Genomic DNA, 15,309 nt, shown 5'->3' on the forward strand with positions numbered 1-15,309 from the left:
AGAGAAATGACTGGTAAATTGTTCAAATGACTGAATTTTGGGGTTGCCGGTATTCCATATAGCTTTAGCCCACTAAAGAGCTTTACCGGTGAGTAGAGATATGAAAAAGGCTATTGGTGTGAGTGCCGCCTTGAAACCGTTGATGAGTTCGGCGAGTGGGTCTGGTGCGGATGCTTCTTCGTTGTTCATAATGTTGTGGATCTGGTCTTCTGTCACAATATATATGGAGGCAGAGACGGAGGTAAGTATAAAACAGCAACGGTAAGTTTATTGACAGAATGGTAAGTAGTATGTAGCAGGTTTTGAGTTGAGTATTCTTAAGTTCACATGCACAGGTAAGCAGATCCTACGGAATCGATGGAGAAACACAGAGTTGAAAGCAGTCATGGAGATCAGCGATAGCGAAGGTTGTGATCTGTAGACCAGATGCTAGCTGAATGAACAGTCCAGGTATTTATAGTGGTGTGGTAAGTGCAATCAGGTGATATCAATAGTCAGGTGATTGTGAACGTGTGTGTGTGTGTGTGTGTCTTCAGAGGGCGTGGTCTGTGTGTCCGGCTGTGGTAGAATACGCAGGTATACCTACTTCTTAATCAGGCTGCTTTGCGTATACCCTTTTTAAATCCCCTCTGATGCGCATTATTCTGTAGTGTCCTGCATTAGCCAAAATCATGGCAGTCCACCACATCCAGTCATGTGTGAATAAATGTAAATATTCGTTAAAAACATCCAGTAAAGACAGCGATGATGCAGTCAGGACCGTGGTGCCGGCTTGCTTTGAAATGTATTTGATAACTGAGCCTAATGCTCCTGCGCCCGCACACCAGTCATTTGAATCAGTACATAATAATGAAAACAGTACCTTGAAATTTTTTAAAAACAATGAGCCCCTGTAAACATTTCAGTCCAAGGATCCAGTGAACGAATGCGTTCAAATAGAAAGTTCAAAACAAAATTCACAAATGAAGCGTATACCCACTTCTCCAGTTACCACTACACTGATTTGCATTTTGCTGGGCATGTGATAATGCATTGTTTGTTTTCCTTACGGCCATATGTGTACATGTAAATTAACGGCGCGTACACCGAACATTTGTACTTTTTGCAACATGAAAACATTTTTGACATCCTGGAATGGAGTGGGCAAGACGGACAGTAGATTATCGGAGGCAGTGTGAACAGGAGCGCTGTAAGGCACAGTCAGGATGATTCAAAGGACCCGGCGATGAAGGGAAGTCTCAGAGCAATCACGATTTCTGACTTTATATAAATGCTTTAATGTGAGTTTTTTTTATATTTAGGTTTAATTGTTATATGTATGTGTTTTCTGAAGCGAAACCAAGAAATGCAATCGGAATTGTAGTGTGTAACACAATTGTTCTGCGCTGGAATACCTGTTCACAGGTGCCAGAAGATGATCGACTACAAATCTACAAGATTTGTTCAGTTTATACAGTAAATGTTTGACTTTATAAAGTAAAATGCAGACACTACTATTTTTGAACAGTTAAATATTTATTTTTCTTCATTTTCAATAAAGTAATAAAAAATTTGATACATTTTTCTTTATGGTTTGATTTATAATAGAATTTGCATGACTTTTTCTAAACTGTCTGCTCCACCATGGCCTCCTGAACTGTCCGCTCTGCCATGGATCACCGAGTTCTCCAGTCTGCCATGGCTTTCCGAACTTCCTGATCAACAATGGCTCCCTGAACTGTCTGTACAGCTATTGCCCCTCGAGCTCCCTGATCCACCATGGCTCTCCAAGCTCTTTGATTCGCCCTGGAGGCTTCTACGTCTCCCTCAGTTACCAGCCTCCAGGGGGCCAATCCCCCTCCCTGGTTGATTGTTATGGCGCGAGACGCACCTTCCAGGAGGGGGGAGTTATGTCACAATTATAGACAGATTTTGCCTTGATTTTCCCGTCTTTGTTTCTGTTTGGTTCAAGATTCCTTGTTTAGTCATGTTTAGTTAATTGTTTCCTGCTGCACCTGAATTTCATATAAGTTCTGCTTGACCCTTCCTTTTTGACCGGTGTTGGATGTATGTTCCCCTCCTTACTTGTCTGGATTACCCTTTGTGGATTTTATTAAAAAAAAAAAACTATTGTTTAATTCTCATCTCATTGCATACACACAGTCGGGACACTATCAAGGTAAAAGTGATATAAGGCTAAAAAAGGCTTAAAGTGCTGTGTGTGACTTTGGAAGTGCAAAGAGTGAAGGGTTTTCCCCACTTTGTGAACAGTGTACAGTTAAAAATGACCGACCAGTGTAATTTGGCAACAGAAAAAATGCTGTGCAAATGAGAATTCCATGAAGTGTTTAAAGTATGTGTTAAAAGTTATGAGTTGTCAAATGTAGCTTGGCTGGTAGGTAACAGAAAATAAATATAATGGGTTGATGAGAAGCTATTTGTGCATTAATAGAGGTGAATGAAAATGTGTTACTGCTGAATACATCTATTTAATAATACAAAAAATACTATCTTTAATATATAATTAACAAGAGAATGAATGAAGGCCCACTGCTTATGATTGTTTATTGTAGCAAATATATATGAATGTAAACAGTACGTATATCTACTGTATATACAGGCTACTGAAAGCACAACAAAGAATGAACTGCAGATTTAAAAAAGACCTGCACAAAACTAGAATAATATTTCCATGCTTCTCCTGATTAAGTCCATAAACATATTACAACATTAAATTGAGATTAACCAAACAATACACTAAAATAAACTTAAAATCAATGGGAACAAGTGATTTTGTTCAGTTTATTGTTGCTTTTCCCAGGAAGGTAAAAGTTTTATTAATATTTTGATTAAAATAAATCAACACATGGAATTCAGTGACAAAACTTTTCATAATCACAATTTGAGGGAATCTACTGTAATCACTCAATATTTGAAACTGCAATAAAGCAAATGGTCTGGTATGGCCTCCGAAGTGCAAAAACAAAAAGGTGAAGGATGCATGAAGGTGATCAGATGTAGCCCACATTCATCTCCAGTGTGAACAGCCTTGATTTCACACAGCTTTTTTCTCAGTTCACTCTTGAACAAAGAACACAGAGTCTTACATTTGCATGATTGTTCTGTAAATGTGATGAAAAACAATGTTTTAGTACTTTGACTACAATTTAATGTATTTCAAAATGAGTGTGTGAATGATTGTAGAAATTGCTCCTTTTTCTAAACCTCTTCTTGCATTGAAGAAAATGTGAGTTTGTTTCCAGAATGAGTTTGCGAATGACGTTTAATGCTGCTTAGACATGTGAAACTCTTCTCACACTGAAGACACTTGTATGGTTTCTCTCCAGTGTGAACTCTCATGTGAATCTTAAGGTTTACTTTAGCATTGAAACTCTTTCCACACTGTTCACAGATGTAAGGTTTCTCTCCAGTGTGAATGCTCAAGTGAACCCTGAGGTTTCCTTCTCTTGAACAACTCTTTCCACAGTGATGACACATGAAAGGCTTTTCTCCCATGTGAGTTACTACATGAGTCTTAAGATGTTCCCTCTCAGTGAAACTCTTTTTGCACTGATGACATTTAAAACTCTTCTTTCTTGAGTGAATCCTCGTGTGATTAATAAGGTTTGCGCAGTGCCTGAAACTCTTCCCACATTGATCACATTTAAATGGACTCTCTCCAGTGTGACTTCTTATGTGAGCCTTGAGGTTTCCTTTATACGTGAAACTCTTTCCACACTGAGGGCAGATGAAGGGCTTCTCTCCAGTGTGAATTCTCATGTGGACGGTAAGTGTACTTTTCTGTGTAAAACTCTTTCCACACTGAGGACATACGAACGCCTTTGTTTCGGTGTGAATTTTAATGTGAGCCTCAAGAACAGAATTTCGTGTGAAACTTTTGCCACAGAGTTTGCAGATGAAAGGTCGCTCTCCAGTATGAATTCTCATGTGGATATTAAGTTGACTTTTCAGAGTAAAACTCTTTCCACATTGATCACATTGGAATGGATTCTCTCCAGTGTGATATTTTAGGTGAGTCTTAAGTTTTCTATTACATGTGAAACTCTTCCCACACTGTTGGCAGATGCAAGGCTTCTCTCCAGTGTGAACTCTCATGTGGACAATAAGGTTTTTTTTCTGCGTAAATCTCTTTTCACACTGAGGGCAGTCAAAAGGCTTCTCTCCGGTGTGAGTTTTCATGTGGACATCAAGGTATTTTTTCTTTGTAAAACTCTTTCCACACTGAGGGCATGTTACCGGCTTCTTTTCAATGTGAACTTTCATATGAGTCTTAAGATCTCCATTTCGTGAAAAACTCTTCCCACACTGTTGGCAGCTGTAAGGTCTCTTAAGGTTAGAATTTAGATTTGTAGTTTGTGTTTTTATTTTTTTTTCTGGTGAGGAAGTCTTTTTGTTCTGTGAGCAACTAATTGATTTTTCTTCAGTTTTGAAATCATGTTTCTCATTTTGATCTTTCTCTTCTGTTTCATTGAGTTCTTGACTCTCCTCTTTCAGTGCCATCAGGTCTGAGGTCAAATAAGAAAAATGTAAGTTAACAGCAGTTTAATGGCACAAAGCAACATCAAAACACTTAGACTAGTGCTGTCAATTAATTAAAAACTAACTATTTGACAATAAACAATTCCATATTAAATCTCCAAATTAATGTGAAACAACATAAAGATTGTACATTTAAAATATGTGGCTTATTGGCATCTTTTCACCAAGTAGTAGGGTTGTGACGATGAGGAAATTTCCCCACCGGTTAATCGGCATGTGACAACACCGGTAATACCGGTATCACCGTGGGGGTGGGAGTTTGCTTTTTTCCTCTTTTTTTTTCTGCTTTGAAATAGCATAAAAATGCTTGCCTATTATACTTTCACTTTCAGTTTTGCGGGAATTGGCAATCCGGCGTCAATTGTTTTAATGGACGACAACGAAACTACAAAAAAAAAAAAAAAAAAAAATGCTTTTGCATTGCTTTTTAACACTAAATCGTCCGCCATTCTCTTTCTGTAAATTCAACTCCTCTCGTTGTGGTGTTTTATTTCGGGATTTTCGGGAGGAGCTCGCACAGATAATTAACACGGCCATTTCACCATCAGCAATTACGCTCCCTATCCAAGCACTACAAGAGAATCCCTTTAAGCAGTCTTACCTTCACCATCTCTTGTTTTCAGCATCCCTCCAACCCCCACCCCCCGTCTCCTCACCTTCAGCTCGGGGGAGCGCTTATTGGGTTCGGGCTGAATGCCGAGCTCGGAGCCCTCTCCCGAAAAGCACGCCAAACACGCCTAACTTTTACGCTGTTTATTATATTTAAGCGCGAACTCGTGAACTCCTCACCTGATAAATGAAATATGATGCATTGTAGCTATGTTCAGTTTTTAATTATAGCGCATGCTCTCGTCTTAAGTAAATTATTTAGAATGATATTTTCAATTCAATTCAATTCAAATCAATGTTTAATAAAAAAAAAAAAAAAAACGAATATTTAAAAAAAAAAAATGTGGAGACGGTGTCAAGGTGGAAAAGTGATGTCACCGGTGTTGCGTCTTAAAACCGGTAACACCGTCAACACCGTCTATCGTGGCAAGCCTACCAAGTAGCCTATTGTTAATGGAGACCAGTCTCATTGAGACAAATACTGCTACTGATCTGTCTCTATTAAACGCATTTCCTTCCAATTTTAGCCAGTAATTATTGCCATAATTAAAAACGTTATTTGTAACATATATATTGTTGTGCTTTTGTCACAACTACCATATAATTATTAAAAAAAACACCAGCTCCTTTAAAAAAAAAAAAAACATAATCTGCCATGTTTATCTTCACGCTGCAGAATTTAAAAGCAGCATTCAAGTAAGAAATATTTTGTAATCAAACCCACAAAAGTAACTCAGTACATGTAACATCATTATGTATAATACAAAATATGAGTAACTATTCAATTAACCTGCACTGCTAGTCAGGACTCCCAGGAGGAAATCAGAAAGCCAAGCATTATGGAAATACAAATACAAAATCATGTAACATCATAGTCCAATTAAATTGCAACTAAACTTGTCTCTCCGATCGGCTTTAAGACACAATTTAATCTTGAAAAAGCGTCTTGAAGTAAGCCACACTGTTCTTGTTGTTAATTTACAACATATAGTTTGTTTAAACAACTCTTAAAGAAGAAGAGTGCTGTTTTCCTGAATATTAGCACGATTGCAAATGTGATGCTGACTTTATTCAATTCAAAAGACTGAGACTTCTTGAGAAAAAGTGGCATAACAGGTCCTCTTTAACTCCCATCACAGCACAGATATTGAGCTTATTAAAGTTGCATTTTGTATTCTAGTGCTATTAGATTTCTCAGAAACCAAAACTTTTCCTTAAAGCAACACTAAGTAACTTTTCCCTCAACGCTCCCTCTACAGGTTGGAAGTGGAATTGTCCATTACCGCTGTCGTAAACTACTAAGCCTACCGTTGCGTCACATGCACGTTATTTGTTTGGAGGCTATCCAGGACCGGCTTTGGAAATTACGATGTCCAGTGACAAGGCAGAGTGTGTTGTATGACTTTATAAAAGTATGAAAAGCTTTTGTGAAGCCTGCCGTGAAGCAAGTCGCATTTGTAGTCTCATTTGAACTACAAAACCGCGACCCGTCGACCCAAACTTACATAGTGCTGTTATGGCCGATAGAGGGTCGCAAAGCGAATACGAAGGTGCCGTTTCACCCTGTTATGAGTTGATGAACCACTGACACGAGTTCGAAAACATTATTTCAAGGTAAAAACAACTCTTTGGTGTTGACAATTCCACCTCCAACCTGTAGAGGGAGCTTTGAGGGAAAAGTAGCTTAGTGTTGCTTTAAAGAGCTTGAAAATGATGTTGGCATTTGTGGGATAGTTAACACCGTTTAGTTCGTGTCCATCTGACCACTGACACTCAGTATTCACTCCTCCGCTTTTCTTGTTGCATATGATTCCCTTGAAAGAATCACATTGTAACTATAGCTGATCATACTCTATAGTTCTTCACACCCTGACAAGACTACACAACTATATTTACAAACTTAAGAAGCAAAAAGAACAATGACCAAAAACCTCCACCCATCTAGATCATGATTGAGGAATGTACAGTTATTTTTCCACAATTAATCTTTGTGTTACAAGTCCAACCATTAGGCCACTACTTACATTAAGACAGCCATACACAGTGCGAATTCAGACGGTCAGAAGACCATATGGCCACGCACACGTCATGAGTGACGGACGCAGTGGTACACGGCAAGATTTTAAAACCTGACGATTTCCGAGGAAATCACATTCCAGAAGTTCCGCGCCAAAAACATGGACTCTGAGGAGGAGATCGTTTTCTTCATGGCAGCAATGGCTTGAGAAAAAACTACAGCTAGCGATAACTGTAGCAAACAATAGGTGACAGCTGTAAAATGTCATGACCCTGTCGTGATAAATGCTGCTCGATACATCATACAGCGCTCGCTGTTAGTGCCAGAGTTCAGCAAGTTTATCCTCTTTCTCCATAGTCCAAATTCTCTTTCAATCCGACAGCTCACAAAGTTTTTTGACATGTTTAAAAATGATCGTGGGGAACGGGAAGTGTTCGTATGGCACTCTGCTCGTCTCGTAATTTCTCACACACCATACAAGCCCAGACCATACAAGAAGAGACGATTTCCTCTGATAACCAAAAAATAATAAATCGCATGCAAGCTCGTACCGCCTTTAGTAATACTGAGGATGACAAAAAGTGTAAAAGTCACAACAGATGCACAAAAAAAGTCACTTTAGTGCACTAGTTAGGTGTTTGATCAACAGTTTATGTCTCTCTCAAATAAAATTTTGTTTTTTCTGCAGTTCAATATAAAGCTAGTGGTCACTGACTATTATTTGCTACCAAATATCTTTAAATAAAGAACAAAGATAAACAGCATGCAGTGACTCAAACAGGAGAAATGTTTATTTTATAAATAGGCTGGTGCTGGTCATTATTTATTGCTTGTTGTAATGAACATTCACTGCTATTTACATTTTAATATCAAACTTTTAAAGATAGCAAGAAACAAAAACACAATTTAAAACAAATGTCAAGTTAAAGATTAAAGTTGTTTGCTAAATTTTTTTTTTTTTTGTCAGACCCTGTTTTATTGTTTTCTAATCTGAAGCAGGTACTGTTTAATGTTACACTAAATAACTTTTTTTTTCTGTAGAGCTGGACATTTTAATAGGGATCAAATGAGTGACTTTTAGGATGAAAACCAACCTGTTTGTTCCTCAGTATCTTCATGTTTGACTCTGAATGTTTCTTCAATCTTGAGGTCTTCACTCTCCTCTTTAATAAACTCCATCTTTATAATAGTGTCACGTGGATTTCAGCTGCTTCAGCAGTTTTTCTGTGGGTTTGGTAGAAATAAAAATAAATGTAAACTAAATCTCTGGGCTCCCTAGTTTAGTAGTCAGCACACTTGTAAGGGAGTCAGTCAGAGTGAGTGTTAATGGACTTAAAAGAACACAAATACTCAAGGTTCACATTTGTATTTAGATTGCTATTTAGTATTTAGCAATTGTCTGTAGACGTTGTCATTACACGTGTTTGTTGTTGTCGTTGCATTTCCAGTGTTTTGAGCAGCAGATGTCGTCAGTGAGCGGCGATTCGAGTGATTCAAATCAGTGATTCATTTTGTGAATCGATTGATTCAGTTGACTCGGAATTTCGAAAAGATCCGTTTCTATCAACACAACTGCAAAGTTTCTCAATGTCGGAGTACTTTAGGAATAAATATTCACTATAGCCTATAGGGACTACAGTGTCACTAAATAAAGCATTACAGTGGCTAACAATTAATTTCAGAGTTGTATATGCAATTATCTAAACAAGTTGTACTGATTTAGACACTTTAAATTGTTAAAAGCACACACCTTTCTCAGTTTGAATCCCAGATGCAGGAGCGCGCAGCAGCCTTATGACGTCACACCCCCACACCAAAATAAAAGTGTTGATCGCTAAAATCAATATAATTTTACATTAAAAACAATAAAAAGATACAGCTGTATCTATACCTAGAATAAATTGAATGGATCAACTGTAGATCTATCAAAAGTCAAATTTTTTACATCATAACATTTGTGATATTCTCAACCAAGAAGAGAGATTTAACTATTAACTGAATCCTAATAACAATGTATTCATCTTACTACATTTCTCCCCAGAACATAAAGACAGTAAATCAGACTTCAGCTATTTTTTATTATTTATTAAAGGTCAATGACTGTAAATGATTACATTGACTGGGGTTTTGTAAAGTTGATTTTGACTGTCTGAATAAAAAAAAAAACTTTAATAAAAATAGTTTAAATAATTTATTTTCAAATGTTAATGTGATTTACATTTTCACAGAGTATCTTTATTAAAATTGGCACACAGTTTAATAGGCTGTTCTAAAATGTGATTTTAATATAAACAAGTTATCTATTACTGCAAACTGATTTACTTACCATTCAATTCCATTGACGTTTATTTGTAAAGTATTGTTTTACGATACAAATCGTTGCACAAAAGCTTTACAGAAAATGTAAGTTTGTACAATATTTTTAGTTTGATAATGCTCCATAAGGAGTTGTCTTATTTTAAGTGAGATTTAGCCAAACAGACCCAGGCCAGTTAAGAGTGCTGGGGGTGGCTCTCCTTTCACAATGTGCTAATTATGTGTAGCAGTGAGCCTTAAACTTAAAGTGCCCCTATTATGCCATTTTAAAGGTAGTTAATATTGTTGTAATAGTCTCTTAAAACAGGTTTACATGTATGCAAGTTCAAAAAACACTTTAGTTTTCTCCAAAATTAGATTTATTTTTACCCCGTTTCTAAATGATTCGTAAACGACTCGTGTGAAGCAGTTCAAAGAATCAGTCTCTCTAAACCCCTCCTTTCCGTGAGCCCTCACCGCTGTGATTGGTCAGATGGTGCAGTCCTTTTGGATTGGTCTACCGCTACAGCGCAAAACGAAACGCCCATTGGCATAACTGAATGACAGCTGCGGAGACCTGTTAATGCATAGAAAAGATAGCCTCGATTTTACCCTATCAATTCGAGCCGGAGTCTGACGATGAAACTGTTGAAGTGTCACATCGACAAGAAACTGTATTGCAAGCACGACCGGAGCAGGACGTTTCTCAGTGGGTGTCATATGTTAACTGTGGAAAGTGCTTGCAATTTGCTTTTGTAAGCGAACCGGGCACACCTCTACGTTGTGAACTTCAACACTGTACAATCCATAACACTGCGTTAAGCCATCGTTTATCATTATCATTACTTAAACTAATAAGGCAGACAGACAGTCAAGCTGCATCAATCACAAGACTTTTTAGACTACATTGCACTCACAGCTGAACAACAGAACTACAGAAACGCAAGTTAGCCGTTTACCAAGACATGTGCAGGGTTGTTACACACCATAACGTACACAAAGACATATTTTGAACGATCGCTAGAAAATACAATCATCAATTATTAATCATACTTACAGGTAGAAGTTCAGAGGAGCAAGCCGGTCCAAATAAACTTGGCACTGATCCATTTTTTAAAACCAAGTGTTTGGTGAATCTCGCGTTGTAACGTTACTCCCCAAGATTGGAAAAGCAGTCATCAGTAAAATGACGCGAACACAACACAAGATTGGCATTGGACTGCTGAGGTGTTGAAAAAATTAATGTTAACCACTCATTCTTGATAGTTTCATCTTTCGGAAGGACATATAAAACAAATTCCCTCTCACAGGCTGTCACAGCGCAGGGCGTCTTCTTGACATGATATAATCCACTTGAAAATGGTAGGCCTACTGTTTGTGGGCGGGCAAGTTGTTCGCGAAATTGAACGTGGGCGGACATTACGCAAATGTGTAGCTCGTGACGTGTGGCCGTTACAGAAAAAAGATTCGAATTGCTGACGACTCGTTTAGGCGAATGTGAGCCGACTCTTTTTTTTGTTAGACAAAAACTTTATTTATAGTGCACTGTCGGCGTCACAACTTTGCAGATAGTTTATGTTCACATACAGCTACATGACACACTACATAAAATATCATATTTGAAAAGGCATAATAGGGGCACTTTAAATGTAGAACCCTCTCCCTGTCAATGTTAAGTTATTTTTTATTTGAATTATTTTAATATTTATTAATTTTAATATTTTGTTCCCCTCACATTCTTTGTTTTCTTATTATTGTGACAGGACAGTTGAGGAATGACAGAAAAGTACTTGAAGAAGAGAGGAGACTCGAGACAGGAATGGAACTTGGGTCGCTGTGAGCGCAGATGTGCTGTATCTCGACATGCTAACAAAAAGGCTATCATCGCTGACCACATCGAACCATACTGTAGTAGGTATATCCAGTCAGCTCAAGACTGTGGCATCTCCATGTGATCTAGTTTATTAATGCTACTTGTTTAAAACTCACACAAGCTATTTGCTGTTGCAATATTTGCAAGTTGATCCTTTTGCGGCGCATATGTACAGAGAATGTAGATCTTTTTTGTCTCACCTCCAGGAAAACCACAAAACATCCCTCTATCCGGATTCAACTGGAGGAATAGTGAGCATAAAACCCAATCAAGATAAAACAGTGTTATACGCTCTTGTTCTCCCAGGAATCGGTTCAAACAAACCTCCACTTCCAGTTCCAGAGCTGCTGACAAATGAACACAATGTGATAAATATTTCAAGCTGGCTCTGGAAATTTGTGCAGTGTCAGCAAATTGACTTTTGTCCAAGTACATCACATCAAGATCCAAAGTGTCCTTTTATCGTTCAACAAAGAAAATGTTAAACGTAATTGGAAAGGGCTCGTCATTTCAGACTTCCCAAAACTGTGGGCTCCACACTGATTTTCATTTAAACTCAGAAGCCTCCCTGATATGTCTCATGCTTTTTTTCCCACTTGCCACACAAGGTGAAAGTATGGTTACCTGTTTTTTTTATTTTTGTTCTCTATCGCCCCATTTTGTCTTTTCATTTAATAATGACAGCTATATTGTATTTTATCTTTTTTTTTTTTTTATGCTGTTGCAAATAAAGCCTTTATGCAGCAATTCTGTCTCTGTCCTTTTTTAACCATTAACCATTCATTCCACAAAGATACTCTGAAATGGGTCATTCAGGTTTTTGCATTGACTTTTGATCAATGCAATATTGTCAGGGATGTGTGTGGAATTGAATGCATTAAGACGAGAATGCAATAAATGGCAATTACTAAGTCCAAGACGGATAAATCCACAGAAGACCTGAACACACATCAAAATGCTAAAAACTCAAAACAAACTTATAAAAAGGAATCTAATTGATTACACACAGGAGATGGGGATAAATGATAATGACAGGCATAATACAAGGACTAAACCAAAACTGACATAATGAGAGGGGTGTGACAAATATACTGTCTATATAAGGTCAGACCTCACACCTAAAATAATAAAGTTCCTGTAATTCCATTTGATGTTAGTGTTCTTATAATTTAATTCTATGATTGACTGAATGTTCCAGTTGGAAGAGAACATGTGTCAGTGTTTTGGAATAATAATTAGATTTTGAGACATGTTTGCAGTGTTTTGGTAGATATAGTGTATTGTGTTAGTGTGTTATTGTAATTTGAAAATTAGTGTCAGAGTTTAGTTTGATAGCTGAAAACTTTAGCGATCGTAAAAAACTAATAATTTCTGCTTCTCATAATTTGGCATTGGTTGCATTATTGTTTTATTGCATTAAGTCTTATTCGAAGTGTCGCATGAGTAGATGTGTTGTGGGATTTGGCTGTTAACATTTGAATTATATTCTACTGAAGTGAACGGAATGAACAAAATGTCTGAAAAAAGATGAGTTCATTTTGATGAATGAGATTCAAAGATCTGAGTCAGTAAAATTTCCCATCACCAATACACACATAAAAGATCTTAAAGAAAAAGATAAAATAAGATAGTTTATTGTTATTAAAGAAGCCTTTTTTTTCAAAGGCAATAATGGATGAAGTGAAGCAGTGTTACGCATTGATAGAATTTCAAGACAAAGCACAGATATTCTCGTACCAAAAGAGTGGCTTTTTGAACAAAAGCGTTACAGGCCAAGCAAACCAAACAAATTTAAAGGCAGCAGTGAAGATCAATGGAAACAGGAACAGGAAAACCAAATATGGGCATTAGAGTACACCAGGGAAAACAAGGACAAGGAGCACATGGGAACAAAAACAAACACAAGGACAGTCCATATTCTTGACAATCATTACTGCAAAACACACAATTATATTGGTTGAAATGAAATTATAGCCTACTAAATTCAGCAGAAAGATAAAAGTTAAATTCTAAATGAATCTCTTTTGCTTTAGGTGTGTGTGAATACAAATGTAAAGTGGGATTGTTATCTTTTATCTGTGATGCTCTCTATGTTTCTGCCTCTTTAACTGTTGTGAATGTTAATGATAATGAACACTTGAGTTGTGTGTGAATGTCTTTCCCTGATCTCTGTGATCATGAGTGCTATAGTTAGAGTATAGTATAGAACTGATCTCATCCCTCGAATACTGTGTTTAAGCTTGTGATCTGAGAGCTTTGTCTTCATCTGTAAGAACGACCTCCTGAAATCTGAATAAAACTCCAGTGATTGAGTGTTTTAGTCAGTCTGGATGACCGCAGCGACACATAGGACCAGCTCTATCAAGAGTCTGATAATCTTCATTTTCCTGCAGGTGTATTAGAGGTAAACATTTGTCTTCACTAAAATCATAACACTAATACAACATAACATACTTTTTAGTTTTTCTGATAGATGTACTTCTAGTTAAAGTTTCTAATAAACTGTTTATTGTTTTTTTATTCTCTGAACTTTTCACTGTCGGTAAAATAAGATATTGAGTAACAGCTGAATGTGTTTGCATGCTTGTGCCAATTAACCAAACTAAAAAGATAAAAATCAATGAATCATATTCCTTTACACTGAATAAAAGAACATTACCACTGAAATAAATAAGATCAAATTCAGACCATATTATCCTTTATTTCTAATATTTACAGAAGACAGTTCATTTTCAGTGTGGATCTGTTATCAATGACTTTTGTTTGTAAATACATTTCCAGCTGAAAATTGAGATCTTATTATGTAACTTGTTTGTATTATAATCATATTTTAGCACTGATTATATGCACATTAAAAAAAAAAGATAATCTGGAGAAATGTAAATCATATTTCATTAACATTCACAATAAATAAACCTTTGTAGCGGTAAATAGAAACTGACACATATATTTTTGTGTCCTCATTTGCCTCAATAAAAATAAAATCCCTGACAGTGTTTCAGTAACTTTCCAAAAGAATAATAAATAAATACACAAACAAACAAAATATCAAGAGCTTGATTACAATAGTCAAAAGAGTGATAGACCAAATTTGCCATCGCACCTCATTTTGTTATAAATGTACATAAAAATTAAAGAATAACATTAATGCTACAATGCTAATAACTTTATAAAAGCATCATCATAAGGGTACGAAATTATATTCTCTATACAACATTTCTATAATGTGTCTGTGATCAGAGAGCAGTGCACCAATGGGACTTTTATTTTGTTCTGATGACGTGACGTCATAAAGATGCGCCGCGCTCCTCATCTGTTGTGGTTCACATGAAGAAAGGTTTGTGCTTTTAAAGCTTTTAAACCAGTGCATACTGTTATGTCAATTAAAGCGTTTTTACAAGCTATGGAAAATAAATGTAATGCTTTATTTAGTGTTAGTTAAAGCGTTAGCCTTCAGTAACAGAGAATGTGCGTCTCATTTCTCTCTCTCTATCATGAATCAATCGTGTGATGATAAGAAGTGATGAGAGAAACCATAGATATATATATATAGAATGACTAGATGTCTCGTCTGCGTTGCTGGCCAACGGAGTCGAACGTCCGCATATGGCGGCCATCTTACCACAGGCTGCTCGCTCACCCAATATATTGTGTTGATAGTAAAACATGTCATTTTTAAATAGCCATAACGTGCTCAATTTTTTATAGATTTTCAAATGGTTTGATTTATTATAAACGTCAAATATGTAGTTATGACACTGAATACTTTTTAATAATTATCTTATGTTCTAAAAAATAGAATAATATTCTAGAATAGGTGGACTAAGTCTACAAGATTTCCCTTAATATACATCAAGAAACGCTGCATGTTGAAATCCCACCTTGTACAGTGATGACAATTAGCCTTTTTCACACTTCCGTGTTTCTGGCTTCAGGATTGGTGCTCGCAGGGTAAAAGTTTTTCTGGTGACAGCAG

At 36.7% G+C, this 15,309-nt stretch overlaps 1 protein-coding gene across 1 annotated transcript in view; it reads right to left on the bottom strand.

Moving 5' to 3' along the window:
* Positions 1 to 1,655: 1,655 nt before the first annotated feature.
* Positions 1,656 to 15,309, bottom strand: part of LOC141340249 (uncharacterized) — a 37,953-nt gene continuing 24,299 nt past the window's right edge. Inside the window, exons 2-5 of the mRNA XM_073845171.1 lie at positions 3,567 to 4,326; positions 3,205 to 3,503; positions 3,006 to 3,060; positions 1,656 to 1,870 (exon numbers count right to left, since the gene is read on the bottom strand). Of these exons, the coding sequence (XP_073701272.1) occupies positions 1,656 to 1,870; positions 3,006 to 3,060; positions 3,205 to 3,503; positions 3,567 to 4,326 (1,329 nt within the window). The remainder of the gene's footprint in view (positions 1,871 to 3,005; positions 3,061 to 3,204; positions 3,504 to 3,566; positions 4,327 to 15,309) is intronic.

This window comes from Garra rufa, chromosome 8 (genome assembly GCF_049309525.1).
Source record: "Garra rufa chromosome 8, GarRuf1.0, whole genome shotgun sequence".
NCBI classification, from domain to species: Eukaryota; Metazoa; Chordata; class Actinopteri; order Cypriniformes; family Cyprinidae; genus Garra; species Garra rufa.